This window comes from Neovison vison, chromosome 1, assembly GCF_020171115.1.
Source record: "Neovison vison isolate M4711 chromosome 1, ASM_NN_V1, whole genome shotgun sequence".
Lineage (NCBI taxonomy): Eukaryota > Metazoa > Chordata > Mammalia > Carnivora > Mustelidae > Neogale > Neogale vison.
The window spans coordinates 228,633,442-228,653,496 of NC_058091.1; the positions used below are offsets into that span (position 1 = coordinate 228,633,442).

Here is a 20,055-nt window from a genome sequence, read left to right on the forward strand (position 1 = left end):
CTGTCAGTAATTTGAAATGGTACTTTCATCATAAACTAAACCCCCAGATGGATTTGCGGCTCTGTTTGGACTCTCTGTTTCATTCCATTTTGTACCAGACCTGTCGTTATTTAATTGGGGTTGCCTTGAATCTATGAATTAATTTGAGAAGAACTGGCATTTTTTCAATAGTCAGTCTACTAAAAAGAAGAGGACTTAAGCTTTCTTTTATAATTACTTTTTCATACAGTCCCAAGCTCACCCTTTTCAGTTTATAGCTATATATTTCCTTTTTGAGTGGCTCCTGTAAATGCATTATTTCTTATACTGTAAGTGTGTGCGCATCTGTGTGTGTAAGTAGGAGAGAGGTAGGTGTTTTCTCAGATGAACAATTAAAATTTAAAAGAAATAATCTAAAGCAAATTAAAGTTTTTAAAAACATCTGACATTCACTGAGCTGATAACACATGTACAAAAATGACTTTGGATAATATTATGATGCAAAACAGAAAAAAAAATGAACACAGTTTATTTCCCTTTTATATGACTACTCTTCCCTTACATAAGCCGAGCCGTGATTGTTGGCAGTTAAAACGTGATGGCTGTTCAGGCCTCATACTAGCAGCAGGAGCGCCATTTTCCTCCTCCTACCACACAGAGCCCTAGCTAGACTCTGGCTCTTGCCACAGGAAAGCAACTCTGCTCAGGCCTGCTGCTTGAATCCCCAACCATGCCCATCAGCTCTTCCACTCGCCCTCCCAACGTGCTGGGAGGATAAGCTGAAGGAAGCCACACAAGCTCTCCACTGCCAGTCATATTCCCCACAGACAGAGGGGTTTTCGCACAGCTGATGCAGCCACGAGTCAGAACATGCTTGTATTTTATCTCTACCTTTATCCCAGTCCTTTGAAACATTTCAATTTGAAGAAAAACGGAAAACTATTTAATGAATCTGGACAAGGGGTCAGCAGGCTTTTACTGTCAATAGCGAGGCAGAAAACGTATCAGGCTTTGTGGGCCATACGGTTTCTGTTAAAACAACTTACCTCTGCTGTTATGTGTGAAAGCAGTCACAGACCATAAGGAAATGAGCCTGGCTACATTCTAAGAACTGGTTCAGTTTCCAAATCCTTATTTCAGACCAGTACATTTCCAAACCATTCATTATTTATACTAAAAAAAAATTGAAAGTCTCGTGGAACCAAGCATGACAGGTTGCAAAGCACTAGAAGGTACAGTATGTAGAAAAATCACCAGGAGGATTTCTTACCAATCCTTAAACAATGACTCTGAGCATAGTTGGTATTTGTCCGCTTTCTGAAGCACAAGGGGGAATCACACACACAATAAACACACATATGACACTGCAGTGTGGTCATTGCTTTGAGGAAGAAGAGGAAGTCGAATGAAAACGCTATTATTATTAGTGATGGGAGTATTTGTTCTTACTTACCAATCTTGTACTGCATTGAAGGATTCTTCATTTGTGATGTCATACATTAAAATAAAGCCCATGGCCCCACGGTAATAGGCTGTGGTGATAGTCCTGTATCTTTCCTGGCCAGCTGTGTCCTAAAAAATAACAATTTAAAAAATATTCTTATTATGTTATATAATTTTAATTATATATATTTTTATTATAAACTCTAAAAAAATAAGGCAATACATATTTTGGGAGGTGATTAATTTTTCTAGAAATAGTCATAATAGAGATTCTACATTGTACTTGCAACATATCGCTATATATCTCTTTAGTCTTGTTTTCCCTCGTGATTTTCATAGGGCAGGTCTGCGAGATTATGAAAGATTCTTTTTTTGGTCAAGATCTAGCTCAAAATATGTTCTACATATGTTCATTCCTGTTAGGCAGCAGATAACTGTAGATAATAAAATAAAAAGATCATACATATGAAGTGTGTAAACCTGGCGATTCACAGACCTGTACCCCTGGGGATAAAAATATATGTTTATAAAAAATAAAACATTAAAAAAAATCCTTAAAAAAAAGAAAAAAAAGATCATACATATGAAAATCCGTACCTTTTTGTTAAGTTTAAAACCAGAAGAGTTCATTAACTCCAGCATTATGTGTTTATAATCTAAGTACAAGCCACTATGGGGGGGAAAGAAGAATTTTATGAACAGCTTCCTGCTTTCAAAAGGGTGCAGTTTAATCTTACTTTATTCAGCTGTAAAATGAGAATAAAAATACCTGCTTTGTGTGGCTATTTGAGGCAACAGACCTGGAGTTCCTGCTCTCCTATTAGATAGTCGGGGAACATGGACAAGCCCCAAACCTCTGTAAATAAACCTCTCTAAAGTCTAGCACGTTTGCTAGGACTACGTGAAAGGGTGTATTTGCAGTGCTTCACACAGAGCCTGGCATACAAACAGTGGCTGATAAATGCTGAGTACTGGTTGCTGTTCCTAAAGGCTGGGGAGGCAAAGTTAGCATATGATGGGAGATAGCAGCTTACAAACACAGAGGCTCAGGGCCCACCGAAGAGATGACATGCAATAGTGAAATCTGGGAATATGGCAGACATATCGTTAAAGTCACCTGCATACATGTCACATATACTGTTTAGTGTAGCTCAAGAAATTATTCCTCTGTTCACCTGACCCTTGCCCCTTTGTCTTCACTGGATCTGGGCTATGGTTTACGACACAATGCTCCTTGGATTTCCCCTTCATCACTTACCCTAGAGATCCGGCTCTGATTTCTCTTTCCTTCCTAGTACTCTAGGTGCTGAGCACTTTGGACAGAAATATTATCTTCTTTTAGACTTTATTCTGGATCCTCTTTCTGCTCTTCTCCCAGAGATACCCCCTTTGTACATGGAATACATCCTAGCTCCCCCTAAGATTTAATAGCACTTGGAGGGGAAGCTAATGTGTTGGATGACACAAGAGTAGGTTCCTAACGGGGCACCTGGGTGGCTCAGTGGGTTAAAGCCTCTGCCTTCGGCTCAGGTTACGATCTCAGGGTCCTGGGATCCAGCCCTGCGTTGGGCTGTCTGCTCAGTGGGGAGCCTGCTTCCCTTCCTCTCTCTCTGCCAGCCTCTCTGCCCACTTGTGATCTCTGTCTGTCAAATTAAAAAATAAAATATTAAAAAAAAAAGAAAGAAATATACTTAAAGAGTAGGTTCCTTACCATCAAAATGAAACTAATATCTCCTGAGTCGCACTCTTGGGATGGGCTCGTATTGGATATGCTAACGCTCACCCACAGGTGTTCTCCACCTTGGATGCTTACACTCCACCATAGACTAACCCATGAGAAACTTGAGATTTCTCAAAATTTTCTCCTAATCTGTGTGGCATATTTTATGCAGCCCCCTGGGTGATCAAAGAAGGCCGAGGAAACCAGCAAATGATTCTAGAAGAATGGGGGGCATGAAGAGAAAGTTGAGAATTAGCCGACTTTTCATGAAACCAACAATAGGACCAGGGATAAGACTGGCCTGACTAGAAGAAGATATTTATGTGGTGATATTAGGGATATAAGGTTCCAAAGATAGGATGGAAATCAATGATGGTACCCAAAATAGCAAAAACAGAGCAAAATCTGTGGGAAAGATCTTTCAGAACATAAATATATCACCGTTGGCAGAAAACAAAAAGGAAAGTATAGATTTTACTACATGAAAATTTAACAATTCCTTGAATATATAAAAAAGATATAAAATTAAAATGATACGTAATTTTAAAAAGTCAGAAATATATTTGCATCTTACCGGAGAGACCAAAGGTTACTATCTTTAATATGTCAAGTGGTGTAAGAAATCATTAAGAAAAATGTTAAACAATCTAATTTTAAAATTATTTATATAGAGGCACATAAATAACTAATTAATCTGTAAAAAGAGTTGAATCCCAAGGGTAATAATGCTGCAAAGTTAAATGCCTACCTAAAAGAAGTTTCCTAGATATTATTTGAATATTTTATTGTACTTTACTTAGTATTTTATATATATGAAAATGTAGATGTTTGAAATTAAACATGAATATCACAGACTGCATGTAATTAGGAAAAATAATCAAGTTTATTAGGCAGAAAGAAACCAGTCTTGAGCTTATGTGGATATTCTTTGGATTTAGTTCAATTAACAGCATATCCAATTGTGAAATAAAGAAGGAGTTTAGAGAACCAAATTCCCAAAGACTATGTACACAAAGCATGGTATACTCAGAGATTGTGTAATGTATTTCAGCTTTCTGGGGAACAAAACATCTTAAAACTAGTCATTTTATTTTAAAACATCTATTTTTGTCTTAAATGCCTATTTTCCAGAATACATTATCCATAGAATTACCTTTTTTTTTCTTATTGTGAAATAACTTTAAATGGCTGTCTTGTCCACCATACAGTAATAGCGCTGTGTGGTGATAGACAGTAGCTCCACTTGCAGTGAGCACAGCATCGCACATAGACTTGTTCAATCACTATGTGGTACACCTGAAACAGTGTGCATCAACTGTGCACCAATAAAAAATTTTTTTAAGTCATAAAAAATATTTAAAAGTTAAAAAAGATAAAAATCTGGAAAAGAAAAAGCTTTTTAACGTTTGACTGTGTAGTCGTCTCACAGGTTGAGGATCCCATTCTTGTTTCCTTCTCTATATAAGATAGCTTTCCCCTGAATTTTCTCTAGCAGAAAACAGCCAATACAGCTGAGGCACTGCTGAAATGTGACCCAGACCTTTCCTGTCAGGCATGTCCTTGACACAGACACTGAATAATGGTGTGTTGGAGAAATGTGACATCTCTTTCTTCTTGACCTCTTTTGGCGATGGCTTTCCTTTTCATAAGATGTTAATTTTATTTTGACAGTAAAGAAACTAGTTCTAGTATTATAAAACATTCATTCCAGTCTATGAGGGTATTCAATCTTTAAGAGAGCAGAAATCAAGGCCCCATTATATTATGACTGATATGTTACAGGAAACCGCACGGTTGGATAGCCATTATCAAAATTTAAAAGTAGACAGAGGGGGACAAAAACTGGCTTTTAAGAAAAAAAAAATAGAAGCTTTCAGAAGGCACATGAGTCACAGCAAGGATCAGAATCTTCTATACCATTCTGATACGAACCCAGAAATACAATCTAATTGGAGGTAGCTGTCACCTAAAAGCTCTCCGGGAGAGTAAGAAATCATAACAAATAGGGGTAGTGTATTAGGAAAAACAGAGAGTAGTTTCCCTTCCCAAATGCAAAGACAATAAAAAAGAGTAAAACTAAGCTAATAAACCAGGCACCAAGTTGGTTTTGAGTACAGAAAACAATCTCAGAATTACAACCTCATTAGCATGTTCTCTCCTATGATTCCAGGAAGAAAAAGAAGTCAGAAAAACACTTCATTACATTTGACATTTACTAATGATGATAGAAGGTTCTATCTGAAAGAAAGGAACATTTTATAATGTCAAGTGCCACTAATGTAATTAAATGTGAACAGTCTCAGAAGGTAACTGGTTAAAATGGTACCTCTTCTCAATTTGCTCAGAAAAATGGCTCCAAAGCGTGGTTTTGCACGGTTCCTCTGTTCAGTTAATTCTGATAACTGGGGATACCTGCTGATTTTCTATAAATGTAGGCTTCCTAGAATTGAAAAACACAACTGGAAATCTCTTACAGAGAAAATGAGGGATGAAAATATGATTAAAGATGAAAACTTTCTTCCATAAAAGTTAGTTGTCATTTTCTTCTTAAAAACAAAACAAAAAAAAAAAACCAACAAAAAAAAAACCATTTTAGTTAGTTTATTTTGATTTCACAGTCATGTTTTGTTTTCTTTTGTTGTATTTTTGAGAGAGTACCTGCATAAATGGTAGAGGTGTGAGGGAGAGGGAGAGAGAATCCTAAAGCAGACTCCTGGCTGAATGTGGAGCCCACATGGGGTTGAGACCCTGAGATCATGACCTGAGCTGAAATTAAGAGTGGGGCACTTAACCAACTGAGCCTCCCATGTGCCCCATTTCTATTCATGTTTTTAAGAGGAATTTTTGGCTTTAATGATAGGTTTGATGAGCAAATACTTGAGTATATATCAAGAAAAGAACTGTAAAATGTAAAATATTAGCGGCTTGATAAGTAGTCATGAAAATGTTTTCAGTTTGAATTTTGAGATTTTTGTCTTTGTTTTTGCCTTAATTTTTTTCTGATAAAATACTCTATATTTTTTAACTGTATGTATGGCATTCCCAAAGTCTTCTGAAGTTATGCAGAGATAACCTGCAGTTTTAAGATAGGGGGACTAACCTTGGTTTGAGTTACATTGTAACAGATTTTTGTTTTGGTGGTGACTTCCCTCTGTATAGATTAAAAAGGAAGATGAAAGTAAACATTAGTAAAGTGATATCATTCAAATAATATCACTACAATCAAAATACATTTATTGAATGTCTAGATAGAGAAAAATAGATTGAAGGATAGATAATCCTAATACATGATAAAGTAGGTAATTTTATATGTGAAGAAACTAAACTGAACACACTGATGTTAACTCATCAACAAAAATAATTAAACTAAGGGAGATAATATGTGATAACCCAAAAATATTGTCAACAGAAATGCTAAGTGAGGATCTTGCAACATAAGACATAAAACACACGTTACTGAATTTCCAGATAGATCAAAAGTATGAAATGGAATAAACGCTCAGTCATTTAGTATCTATACACATAGTAATCTTTAGTACTTTGCTACCAGTTAATTGTAGGAATTATTTTGAATCATCAAATGAAGGTTAAACTCTGCTTAATATTTTAATGACTGCTGATTGACTGATTCATTGATTCATTTGTTCATTCATTCGGTAAACATTTGGTATCTATTACCAGTTAGGGACTGCGATCAGTTTAGATTAAACTTATACTCTATCTATTGGAGACATGTTTTTGCATATTCTAAAATACTACACATTAAAAGCATTTCATTAAGCAGAATATCATATTCTCTACATGATAAAAAATTAGGTAAAATCATGAAAATATCATTTCTAAAGAACTAGACAGCCTAGCAATTTAAAATTGTAATCGAGGCCACCAGCTCAGTGGTGAGGTTCTCTGATTTATAGCCACTGAATGGTCCATACTGAATTCCCTCCAAAAGATATGCTGAAGTCCCAATCCCAGAACGTGTGAATGTGACCTTATTTGGAAATGGGGGTCTTTGTAGGTGTAATCAAGTTAATATGAGTTCAAACCGAGTTAGGGTGGGCCTTAATCCTATGGCTAGTATCTTTCAAAAAAGAGAAAACAGAAACCCAGAGCACACAGGGAAGGTCACACAAAGGCAGAGGCAGAGACGGGAGCAATATATCAATGAGCGAAAGAAGCCAAGGATTGCTGGCAACCACCAGAAGTGAGGAGAGAGGGATGAAATGAATTCTCTGCTAGAACCCAAGAGGGAACATGGCCCTGTCAACACCTTTATTTAGGACTTCTGGTCTCCAGGACTGTGAGAAAATAAATTTCTATTGTTTCAAGTCACTCAATTTGTGGTTCTTCATTACTGCAGCACTAGGAAACTAACAGTCACTGACCCCAGTCTGGAATCTTCATGATCAGGGCAAAAGCAATAGAAATTTCACAGCTACCCACACACCCATTTACTACTTCACAGAAAAGAATATATCAAAAGTTTAAGGTAGTTTTAGAGAGAAGTCTAAAATAGTTTCGCTGTGTAAATTCATGAAGGATGTTATGCTAAAGTGCATTACTATATTCCATGTATGTAAAATTAATTCTGTTCACAAAAAGGTGAGTTGATATACCTTTGGCATTTTAAAAAGTAGATCTCTATATATTTACACACACATACATATATGGCAATCAGGAAGAAAGAACAGTGTCACTTGAAATGACAAAAATTATGTATTGCTTCATGTTGATATTTGACCTATAAATGATTGACATGCTATTATAGAAAGATCCCAAGTCATGATGCACACTGGGACATAACCCTCCAAAAGAACAGAAACAACAAAATGGTGATAATTACACATCATTTCTTTTGTAGGATGATACTTTCCCTCAAGTTATATTTCTTTTTTTCACTTTCATAAATAGGCAGACAAAACAACATTGCATACAGTCTTATGAATATAATAAGCAAAACAAGATGCTTAAATATTTTATGTTTCCTTGCTGTATATTTATTTTTGGAATGAAGCAAGAACTTTTTTCCTAACAGCAGTTAATCTTCTATTAAGATGAAATTTACAAGCCACTTTTCTTTACTAATCTTGTACAAACAGCCCTTTTATTTCATTTACACACACTTACACAAGCATCTTTAAGTCAGACTCACATTTTAGAAGTGAGTACTAAGAAACTGGGCTCTAAATAGTTCTTCGATCAATTTGGATGTCCTTCCTACCAAGTGTCCTTTAACCATCCTTCTTAACACCAGTTTATTGATCAGATTTTCTTGTCACAATGTTTAGCTTTGAAATACCCAAACCTTCATTTTATAATGGCATCCAGCTCTAAGTAAGACATAATAAAATAAGCCTGAGGCAGAGGAAAAAACTTGACCTATTATTTCTTGGCACTGTTACCATGGCAATTCATCTTCCCTGGAAGAGATGAACAGTCACATATAGCTCTCTTATAGGTGGCCTTTGACTCTACCATCAGTGAGACACTCACGTACCAACCCAGTTGTATGTTTCTGCTAACAAAAGTTGAGACACTCTTCAGTAAACACTTAAGGCTCTGGTGACCTTGCTTCAAGACCTAAATAAAACTCACAATCAAACCTGTCTAAAAGGCATCTTTACTCATTTTATTTAAGAGCTCGTTTTCTAAGAATGATTAACACAAAGACAAAGAAAGACACAGTTTTTGCTTTCTTTTTAATTAATCTCCTTGACATACTTCTTCCCAGTGGGATTTTGATTATGTTCAATTTTGTCAAAACCTGGGGCATAAATACTTAAATGTAGGCAAGCTCAGAGCTTTTAGTCACGGATGCTGATTGTTTTTCTTCACAGGACACAATTCAAAATGCTTACGATGATCAAAGGATAACAGGCTTTTCAGTGGGAATCTTCTTGTTGCCCTAAAATTGGCACCTAAAACTCAAACTAGACTCCTTACAAAGGGATGGAACTTTCACTCACAAAAGCTGCATGCTAATAGGATCAGTTGGATGGGTGTTTGCATAGGCAGTAGGAATACTGATCTGCGCTTGCACGGGAGGTCTAAGACCTGGAGAGAGATGGCAGGGTGGACAGGCAGGCAGTAGAGAGGTCTGATTTCCCACTGGTTAGGGTGACTGGGTTATGTGAGCTCCCCATGGACAAATAAACACCACAGCAGGCAGCTGCGCTTGAGATATCTCGCCATTAACCCACTTGGTGAGAGGCCTGTCTCCTGGATGAGGTATGGGAGGCTTGTGGACTACCAGGGAAAGGAGGGAGTTGAAGTAATGCTAAAAGGGAAGGGAAATGAACAAACTATCCATATTATTGCACTGTGCAGCAGGACAGCCCTGCAGGGCTCCCTGAACATCCTATTTAAGGGAACCAGCATTCGACTGTATCTCATAGAACGTGTGCACGGCAGGAAAGGCCCATCCGGAAAAGCCAGGAGAGAACTCAAATTCATGTCCAATTAGGTAAAGTCACCTGCCCTCTCTTTATCTCCCAGCTCTCCTTCCACCTCTGACACAGTTAGAGCAAGACCTAGGAAAATAGGAGGGACAAAAGGGTGAAAGAGTGGATCAAACTCCTCTTCCAGTCCCTACGAATATAGCCACAATTAGGCTCAATGATATTGAGCTTTTCCTTTTTTTTTTATTTTGAGCAGGCTTTATTTTCCAAGATTGATTTTTTTATTTATTAATTATTTATTTATTTATTTTCAGAGAGGGAGCGTGCATGCTGGGGGAGAAGTAGAGGAGGAGAGAGACGGACAAGCAGACACCTCGCTGAGCATGGGGCTCAATCTCATGACCCTGAGATCATGACCTGAGCTGAAATCAAGAGTCCCAAGCTCAACTGACTGAGCCACCCAGGTGCCCCAGGCTTTATTTTTGTTAAAGCAATTTTAAGTTCAGAGTAACACTGAGTGGAAAATGTAGAGATTTCCCAGATCCCCTCTGAATAGCCTCATGCATAATCTCCCCCTTCATCAACAATCCCCACCAGAGGGGTACATGGGTTGCATCTGATGAACCTACACTGACACATCACTATCACTCAAAGCCCAGAGCTTGCCCTTGGTATTGTACATTCTATGGGTTTGGACAAATGTATAGTGACATGTATCCCTTATTATAGTATGATACAGAGTAGGTTCACTGCCCTAAAAACTTGTGTGCTCTGAGTTTTGTTTTAGTGGTGTTTTGTTTTTGTTTTTATTTTTTTAAATAAGAAACAAATGACTGGATATGGGATCTGTTTAAGTTGTGCCTTGAGAATGGACATAGGACACTGGGCAGAGTATAAATAAATGGGATTTAGATGGAAATAATACTAATGTGTGATATTTAGCACTGATGGAGTTAGGCTTCTCACCAGACTAATCACCAGTAAAGTATAACAGTGACAACGTGAAGAGTACAGACTTCAGCAGGGCTTCATACACTTCACAGTATACTCACATCTATCTTTAATTATTCTGAGGAGGTAGGTCATTTTATAGGTGACCAAACGGAGAGAGAGGGAGGTTAGGCAGCAGTTCTGAGTCATAACAGGGAGAACTGACAGGAGTCATACAAAGCCAAGCTTTTGTCATACAAAGTCTAGTCTTCTTTCCAAATACTGGGCTGAATACTGGATAATTTAGATTTTTTTTCAGTCTAGCTCAATGTATGATGTTATCACTTGGCTATTCAATACCTGTTCCCGGTATGGGCTTTTGATCTTTGTCAAACTCCACTCATTCTTCAACCAAGGGCAGCTGTACCTGGTCCCAGCGCTCTACTGAAATTGTTCATGCTCAAGTAATCAATGACATTCTGACTGCCGTATCCAAGGGTTTAATTTTTGGTTCTCATCCCAGTTGCCCCAATTATTACAGATGAAAAGACCTTATCTCCTTAAAGCTACTCTTCCAGGGCATGGTTCTCCAATTTAGGGTGTAAAAAGTCAAGACAGTATTAAATAAGGAACAGTGCACAACACTGTGATGGAGAGTGGGAAGGATGGCTGAAAAATTATTCTAAGTATTGGAGTTTGGGGAAATACAGATATTAAATTTTTCTTTTAAATAAGACTTTTAATAATTATGTATAACAGATAAATTTTCAAACTAATAAAGGAAAGAATGAAAACATAAAAAATAAAAGCCCTCAACCAATCTAAGAGAAAGCAGGAAATGAATAGAAAAAAATCATAGGATGGTCAAGCCAAAATTATAAAATAAGAAGCAAATACAATGGTGATCAGGGTAAATATTAATGGGCCAATTTTCCCAGTTAAAATGGTTCTGATGTACTAGATCAAAAATCTTATAAGAGGGAAAAAGGTATTTACAAACATTCTGTGACTCTATAGCTGAAACAGTCCTAGAAAACTTTGTTTCTTGCTTACAAATGTAGAAATGAAAGCCCAGAGAAACCAGTGAGATAATCAAATTCATGTAGCTTAAAAGTACCAGATATGCATCCAGAACCCAGATTTCCTGACTTCTATATATGTTGCTCTGTTAAATTACACTCTCTTCTTCTTTTCTTTTCTTTTTTTTTTTAAAGATTTTATTTATTTGTTTGACAGACAGAGATCACAAGTAGGCAGAGAGAGAGAGAGGAAGGGAAGCAGGCTCCCTGCTGAGCAGAGAGCCCAATGGGGGGCTTGATCCCAGGGCCCTGGGATCATGACCTGAGCCAAAAGCAGAGGCTTTAACCCACTGAGACACCCAGAGAGCCACCCCTCTTCGTCTTTTCAACAGAAATATATTTAATCTTTATAGATTAAGTTCTGTATGCACCTTCTTTCCCTCCTGAAAATACTAGAGGCCTGCATCCCAGACTGACGACATTTTCTACTAGAGGGTAGATAGAGAAAAGACCCGATTAGTAATAACAATCAAAATATGGCAACTAAAAAAGTATCCTGGGTGATTTTTTTTTCTTTTGCCTTGACCTAGTCTTAGGGTAAAACATTTTCTTGTCTAATTATACTTCTTCAGAAGTATGGAAGAAAAGTAAAGAAGGGTGAGAGGGAACAGTCAGTAAGTGGGAGAGTTTGGTAAAATTTCTGAGTTTTGATATTATCATTAAAATATGAAAAATGCTGGTGGCATATGAGAGAACTGCATTGACTTCAGTGTTTTGTACAAGTTCAATTTGAGTTACCAGTGTGACAATGACAGGAATGTAGTTTTTGGACCCAAGAATGTGGTCAAAGTCTCCTAGGAGAGTAGAGCTATTTATAGGATGGCTTTGAAACGATGAAGAGAGATAGCATGGGAAGATGAGAGAGGAGGGAGATCAGAAGCCTGTGCAAAGCCCTTAAGAGCTGAGCAGCAAAGGGGAGCTTACAAAGGCAAACTGAAGAAGAAAACTCAAAAGATTTCCAATTTTCTTTAGAAAAATTAAAGAGGATGGTTACAAATTCTGTCTGCATTGCTGGATAGCCCACAGAGGGATGGGGCACCTGTCCTTCCAGTCTTGTGTTTTCATGCTCAAAGGAACTTCAAAAAGAAATAAAAATATCCTATCAAATGACTATTCCTTTATTCTTCTTGACTCTCTTAACCAAGAATAAAACGAAATCTTAACTTAGCCCCAGCAATTCAGTGCCTAAGTAAAACTGATGTTTGGGCTCAAAATTTATATAAGGAAAAAGGTTGTTTTAACTAATCAATATTCTGTCTGGGTTACCTTCTTATTAAAAGTTAGCCGAACAATGGAAATCTATATTCCTAATATTGTGCTCAGTACAGGAAAAAAAAAAAAATACAGAGAACACATCCATGAGGGGCAATCTCTAAATGAAATAATCTGTATTTCCCCTAAACCGCCAAAATGAAGCTCATCAAGCGATCTGAGAAGCTGGCTGTGTTTGAAGACTTTACTGTGTGATGTGTGCAGTGTGCTGGGGGAATCAAAGAAGGGGCAGACAGAATTGAGCTAGAAAAAGCTCCAGGAAAAGCTAAGGCAGGTTCCCTAGTGAGGGGCTGAGAGGAGGTGGTGAGCAGACACAACCACAGTCAGGATGATGGGAAATACATGGAAATAAGGGAGGGAGTGAAGAGACTGACCTATCCTTTACAAAGGCTATCCTTTGTAAATTTCTCTTCCTTATCCCCTGCGGGGACTAAAACAATATTTATCTTTAAGTACTGCAGAAGGTTTTTCTTCTGCACCTGAAAATTCACCAGGTGCCGCAAATGGACAGAATTCCCTATTCCCATTTAAACTATATTAACTAGGAAGGAAAAAACAAAACAAAGAACAGATTCTGGTTTCTTTCAGAGCAGGGTGCACAGTCCAAAATGGAAGGGAGAAAATGAAACCTCTGACCAGGTACTAGGTAAGTGGGGTAGTTTGACCCCTCTGAATTTTCACTTTCAAGCTAGAATAAAGACAATGTGATCTACCCTTTCCAGGTTGTTGTAAGGATTAGATAAATTAACATACTTAAAGGCTTCTCGAACATACAAGGTGCTCAGTAAATGGGATCTCTTTTTTGCTTTTCTCCCAGGGCAGGAATATATATGGAGGAGAGAACAAGGGTTTTGGTGTTAGAATACCTGGGACTGCTACTCTGGTTCTGAGATACATACTGTGTGTCTTTAGAGATATCACCTAACCTCTCTGAGCATCACTTTCAAGATTTCCAAAATGAAATCAATACCTAATGCTGAGTTGAATTGAAAGCTGCAAATGAAAAAAGTCCTATGTGAGCTATAAAATGCCATAGCTAGCATCATTATTGATTGTGTTAAGGACAGCAAAGACTCGAAGCTAGCATGTCAAATCCCAAGAGAAGGTGCCTGTTAAGATGCAAATGGCCTGCTCAGTGGAATATTATTCCTTACTTATCCCACCCTCAGGGAAGGTGCAGAAATAAAGATGTGTGTCCTTCAGAATCACCCAGAATCTACATGCCTTCTTCTTCTCTTTCCGTGCCCCCATACATAAAAAGGGAACAGATTTCAAAGATGAAATACACAATTAATTCTCTATCATGACTATAACTTGATTATGCTTATGAAATTCTTGAGAGTCCTCTACACATTCTTATTTCTGTAATTGTTTTGACTGTCCTTGAGACAAAAGGCCTCATGAATCATGACAGAGTTTCAAGGTTAAAGCACCGAGTCCCACATTTCAAACTATTGCTCACTGTAGTTGATAAGAACCCTCTAACAGTAAGTATTATGTCTGATGAATGAAGTCTCTAAAGGACACAGGAGACAAAGGGAAATGAAAATGTAGAACCCAGATGCTACGGGAATATACGTCACTGTAGCATCTCATTCTGGGCTCCACTAGGCAGGAGGCAAGCTCGCAGCAGGCTGCTGGCTGGGTAAGGGACAAGGGGGCCGAGAGAAGAAAATAATTATCTGTCCTCAGACAGACAGAAAGGGGAGCTCCAGAAAGCCAGGGAGAAGAGCCATCAGGGAAAGGGTGTTTACTGTGGAAAGGCTTCTTGGCCAGAGACAGACTACTGTTAATAATCCATACCTTTCTATTTTAGAAGTGGGGCTAATATATTTCTTTGTTTCTTTATGAATAACCTTCATCGCAAATAAGTTTTAAAAATATAATGAGATGCCTCTTTGGAGAACAGTATGGAGATTCCTCAAGAAATTAAAAATAGAACTTCCCTATGACCCTGCCATTGCACTACTGGGTATTTACCCCAAAGATACAGATGTAGTGAAAAGAAGGGCCATCTGTACCCCAATGTTTATAGCAGCAATGGCCACGGTCGCTAAACTGTGGAAAGAACCAAGGTGCCCTTCAACGGACGAATGGATAAGGAAGATGTGGTCCATATACACTATGGAGTATTATGCCTCCATCAAAATGGATGAATACCCAACTTTTGTAGCAACGTGGATGGGACTGGAAGAGATTATGCTGAGTGAAATAAGTCAAGCAGAGAGAGTCAATTATCATATGGTTTCACTTATTTGTGGAGCATAACAAATAGCATGGAGGACATGGGGAGATAGAGAGGAGAAGGGAGTTGGGGGAAATTGGAAGGGAAGGTGAACCATGAGAGGCTATGGACTCTGAAAAAGAATCTGAGGGTTTGGAAGGGGCGGCGGGTGAGAGGTCAGGGTACCAGGTGGTGGGTATTAGAGAGGGCACGGATGGCATGGAGCACTGGGTGTGGTGCAAAAATAATGAATACTGTTATGCTGAAAATAAAAAATAAATAAAAAAATATAATGAGATGATATGCCATCCAATGGAATATCTAAACATCAAAGGCAATTCTGAGTTGCTGACTGTCGTTTCACAAGTCATTGAGTTGGTGGAAAATATGAATCCCATATTTTGGGCATTTGGGAAGCAGGGACATTCAAACGCCCCACCTTGTATAGCATGGGGTGATTTCTCACATGACCCTACGGGACTGGCGTCATGATTCTGTATGAGATTAGATAGCATTAAATTTTATAAGGCACAAAGTATCCAGGATAAAATCAAGCAAGGGTAATTGAACAATTACAGCTTCAAGATCAGGATCATGGGGAAGATGACAACCCCGAGCTGTTTGCCTACATTTTTCCGGTTACACTGAAACCGTCAAAAGATGGCTTTGATTGCTTTTAAGCAATTTTCTCTTTTCTGTTCAGTTGTGTTCAGACACCAACGTAGAGCTGAGGTTGACGTTCAGTTCAGCAACTGGAGGAATGGAAATTGGAGACAGAAGTCAAAGGCTAGCTACAAAGATGACGATAGGGTTAATAAGACATGTGCCCATGGAAAAAATTCAAGGAGGCTTTATTAAGTCTCACGAGTCTGAAGAGTGACTTTCTACAAATATGAAGATATAAAAGTCTTTCTGACAGAGCATGGGAAGAGGCTCATTCTTTTTCTTTCTTTCTTTTTTCAAATAAATCTTCATTCAAGACAGGAGTGGAGTTACTAGGGGTGGGAGGGGGAGGAAATAGGGCCTGGACATTGGCTGAAAGGACTGGGGAAAGCTAGGAAGCTAGGCGCCCAGTGCTGAGGACCAACTGTGAGGTGTGGACTCTCCTTCAGGGAGGGGAGAGGGGCCCACAGGCACCCAGGACCCTCTTCCTATAGTTACTGGGCCCCCTGATTTTGAAAGGGATAAAATTCAACCATAGAACTGTAAGCAAACAAATTCTAAGAGAGGCCAAACTCATACTAAAACTTCATGCAACCTAAATATAGAATAACATCTACAGAATTTATTCAAGCTGAATTCTATTTAGGAGTTACATCCTCTCCTAAGTCAGAAAAAGCAAATTTCCAGAAGTCATTACAAATAAACCAACCACATTATGTCTCCAGATCCAATTAAAAAGAACCTGTATCAAATTGCAGCTCCATCACTCACTAGAAGAGTACTATGTTAACCACTCATACCTCTTAAATTTAAGAAGAAAGCTTAGCTAAGACAAAGAAAATCATTATTGTTCTGGGAAACAAAACCTGCGCATAAAGCAAATTTAGTTTTTATTTTTCATAGTAAAAAGATACCCAAATCACTGCATTACAAATAGACTAAATAGACCTAAATCATTTGCCAAACAATCTGGCAACCCATAAAAGCATTTTTTTCCCACATTTAAATTTCACTGACAACACGGCTGCTGGCATGAGAAGCCTGAAAGGGCATTAGCATTCTGACGATAATTCAAATTTTTACTTTCAACGTGAAAAGTTCTTTCAGGGCTCGTGTGCCAGACAAATGTATTTTTCTTACCATGTCAACAGATTCTACTGCATGAATAGTTTGATAGCGGAGTCAGAGAGCAGATGCACTGGCATCTACAGATCCCTCTCCTACAGGAAAGACAGAAACGTGTCCAGCTGGGCCCCACCCAGACTGGAGTATGCCAGGCTTGACGATCACGCTGTGCTAATAAGGTCAGGGTCTGATCCCTGCGTGTTCTTTGTTCCCCTCGACTATATGTTCAAGCTGGCCTCTCAAATGTGAGGCAAAGATGGATGAGCAAGGGAGTAAGGCTGGATTTGCACGTATCCATCATCCCTCCCAGGAAGACAAACGAATGATTCTTTATACCCAAAGACTACTTAGAGTTGCCGAAGAACAAGATGACTTGGGTCAAGGCTCCTTCCTTTGGAAGCCAATAGTGATAAATTCTGATGTAGCCCAGACTGGCTTGGGCTAACCTCATGTTCAGGAGACCTAGTCTTTCGAACTGGCTTATTTATAAATTATAGTTGGCAGTTGAACATCGGGCCATACCCTCAGAAGCTCTCCTCTGGTAGACCTGGTGGTGGATGCTGGGAATTGGCACTCTCTCCAAGCATCCTTGGCCATTCTGATCCTGAGAGTCGAACTACTACTACAGAATTGGGAAGGGCAGGGACGCTGGGCCAAGTGGCTGGTGTTTACGCCTGGGCTCCGTCACTTACTAGCTGTGTGATCTTAGAAAAATAAGTTCACCTTTCTACACCTTAGTTTTCTCAACTGTAAAATGGGGATCATGAATTATGACCTCCAAGTTTGTCATGAAGATCAAATCAATGAATACAGGCAATTGGTTAGCACAGACCCTCAAACATAGGAAGCCAATAATACATGTCAGTTATCACTCCCAGTGATGCTTTCATTATTTTAAAATTTTCTTTCTTATATGCAATGTTTTATATAACAATATGTTTCATGTTTATGGTTTGGATTTTTTAAGTTGCTATAGAAATTTATAGATAGATAGGTAGTATTTTATTAGTAGTATTTTTTTAGATCTAATTCTTATTGCCATATATTTTCAAAGATGTGACAAATCATTGTTAATTACTCTTATTTAAATAAAATGATGAATGCCCAAGAGGTAAAGATGCCTTATAAGTTATTATTCCTCAGTAAAATAGGATTTTTTTTTCTCAAATGGGAATGAGATTACTGCTACGGGCTTGCAGTTTGTTTGAAATTGACAGGTGAAAATCTATGAGCTTCAAAATTTCTTTCTGCTAGAAGACTTACTTGAATATGAAGTGTCTAAGGCAATTAAAAAAAGAAACAAGCAAATAAAGATGGAAATTTTCCATGGAAAGGAAAGCAAACAAATAATGACTGGAATGTTCTCTGGGCCTTTATCCAAACTAGTTTTTGCAAAGGGATGAAGCCCTTTGCCTCAATGGTAAATAGTGATTGGAACTGTATAGTTTTTGATCAAAATAGAGAAACTTACTAATAAAAAAATCAGTTGCCTCATGAATTCATGACTCTTTCATTGCTGGACATGTTTGAACATAGGCTGGGTGAGCAATGTCAAGGATGATTAGAAAAGTGATGCATCCTGTAAACGGTTAGACTATACGATTACAAGATTCCAAGAGGAAAGCTGTAGATGGTGCCTAAACTGTAAAAACTGAGCACTGGAAGCTTAATGTTTTTGATAAAGACCAAAATTCAGAGGAGTTACTAAACAACTGTAAAAAGACAAAGGGCTTAGATATGAGATATGTTTTACTTTCTTAGCTCTAGATGAGAATTCCAAAGCAGAGATGTTCTAAAACCAACACTCTATAGATAGGTATAGCTTCATTATATTACACATCTACTTTTTCTTCTTTTATTTTTAATTTCAAATTTTTTATTTTTTAAAAGATTTCATTTATTTATTTGACAGAGAGAAAGAGAGGTCACAAGTAGGCAAAGAGGCAGGCTGAGAGAGAGGGAGAAGCAGGCTCCCCGCTGAGCAGAGAGCCCGACACGGGGCTCTGTGCCAGGACCCTGAGATCATGACCTAAGCCGAAGGCAGAGGCTCAACCCACTGAGCCACCCAAGTGCCGCTCTACTTTTTCTTCTAATAATTCTTTTAGATTACTGATGTTCTGCTTTTCCTATGGTATAAGTCTCAATGATTCCATAAGAGAGATTAGCCATTTGTCTGTAAATAAAGATACAAATTTGGGGCAGATGCCCAAGGCAACCGTTGACAGTATGCTCTTCCAGAGGGTGCTCAAACTCTCTTCCCCTAAGACTACCGTCCCACAATGTGTTGCTGGAACTGACCGATCTTTCTTCTTAGTTAGTAAGGGAGTAAAACTTAATATCCAAGGTGGACACACAAGCTACTCTTTAAGCAAAAAACTGTTCCTATCCTTGGTATCTTCTTTACACTTATTAGTAGATCACCTGGTCGTTGCTGGACTAAATTATGTTAATTTGTACTTAAAAAAAAATTGTCCCACATGTGCCCCAAACCATCAGGGAAACATTATGAGTCATAAAGAGATAATTTTATATGGGAGGCTCCGAAGATGTGATGCTTAGTATCTCCTATGTTGAAATAAACTGCAAAGCTGCTATGAGCAATGGGAAAGCAAGAGGAACTGGATGCGCCAACGCTTGATCAAATGTAGCCTAATCGTCCCATCACAGGAAGATCGATGCTTCAGGCATGAACACATTAACATATAAAATTTAATTTGCTCCATTTCCAGAAACAAGTTAAATTAGACTAGGAACCAAACAGCCCCTCTCCAAAGACAGAGGAAGAGAGAGAGGACCGGAGGGAGGAAGGTAGAGGAAGAGCAAGTGGGGAAAAGAGGACAGAGACACTTGGGAACAAATCATTGTATTCAAGGAGTCCTTCTAGCAGTAAGCTTGGGCATCATCTAATTCTGCTCCATGAACCCAGCTCCAGGAGACTTACAAAAGTCTTACAAAAGGAGACTCCTTACAAAAGGAGACTCCTTCCAAAAGAAGACTTCTCTTTAGCTTTACTGATATTCATTGAAACACAAATTTATTTTATCTTGGATTCTGAATTCAAGTACCTCTTACCTCCTTTCCTAATAAATAAAATATACAAATGTCACAATATCATATGCATCATCAAAATTTTTAAAGAGTTCATAAAAGAAGGGAGTGGTGATCCTTTGCAGATTTCTAGTGATCTACCTAAAAGTGATACTTCTAACCATAAAGACAGAA

The 20,055-nt window shown here is 38.2% G+C and overlaps 1 protein-coding gene across 2 annotated transcripts in view; it reads right to left on the reverse strand.

Annotated features, from left to right (window-relative positions):
- Positions 1-20,055, reverse strand: part of RAB3C (RAB3C, member RAS oncogene family) — a 301,793-nt gene that overhangs the window by 166,251 nt on the left and 115,487 nt on the right. For both annotated transcript variants that reach the window (XM_044224378.1, XM_044224370.1), the window contains exon 3: positions 1,433-1,551. In XM_044224378.1, the coding sequence (XP_044080313.1) occupies positions 1,433-1,551 (119 nt within the window). The remainder of the gene's footprint in view (positions 1-1,432; positions 1,552-20,055) is intronic.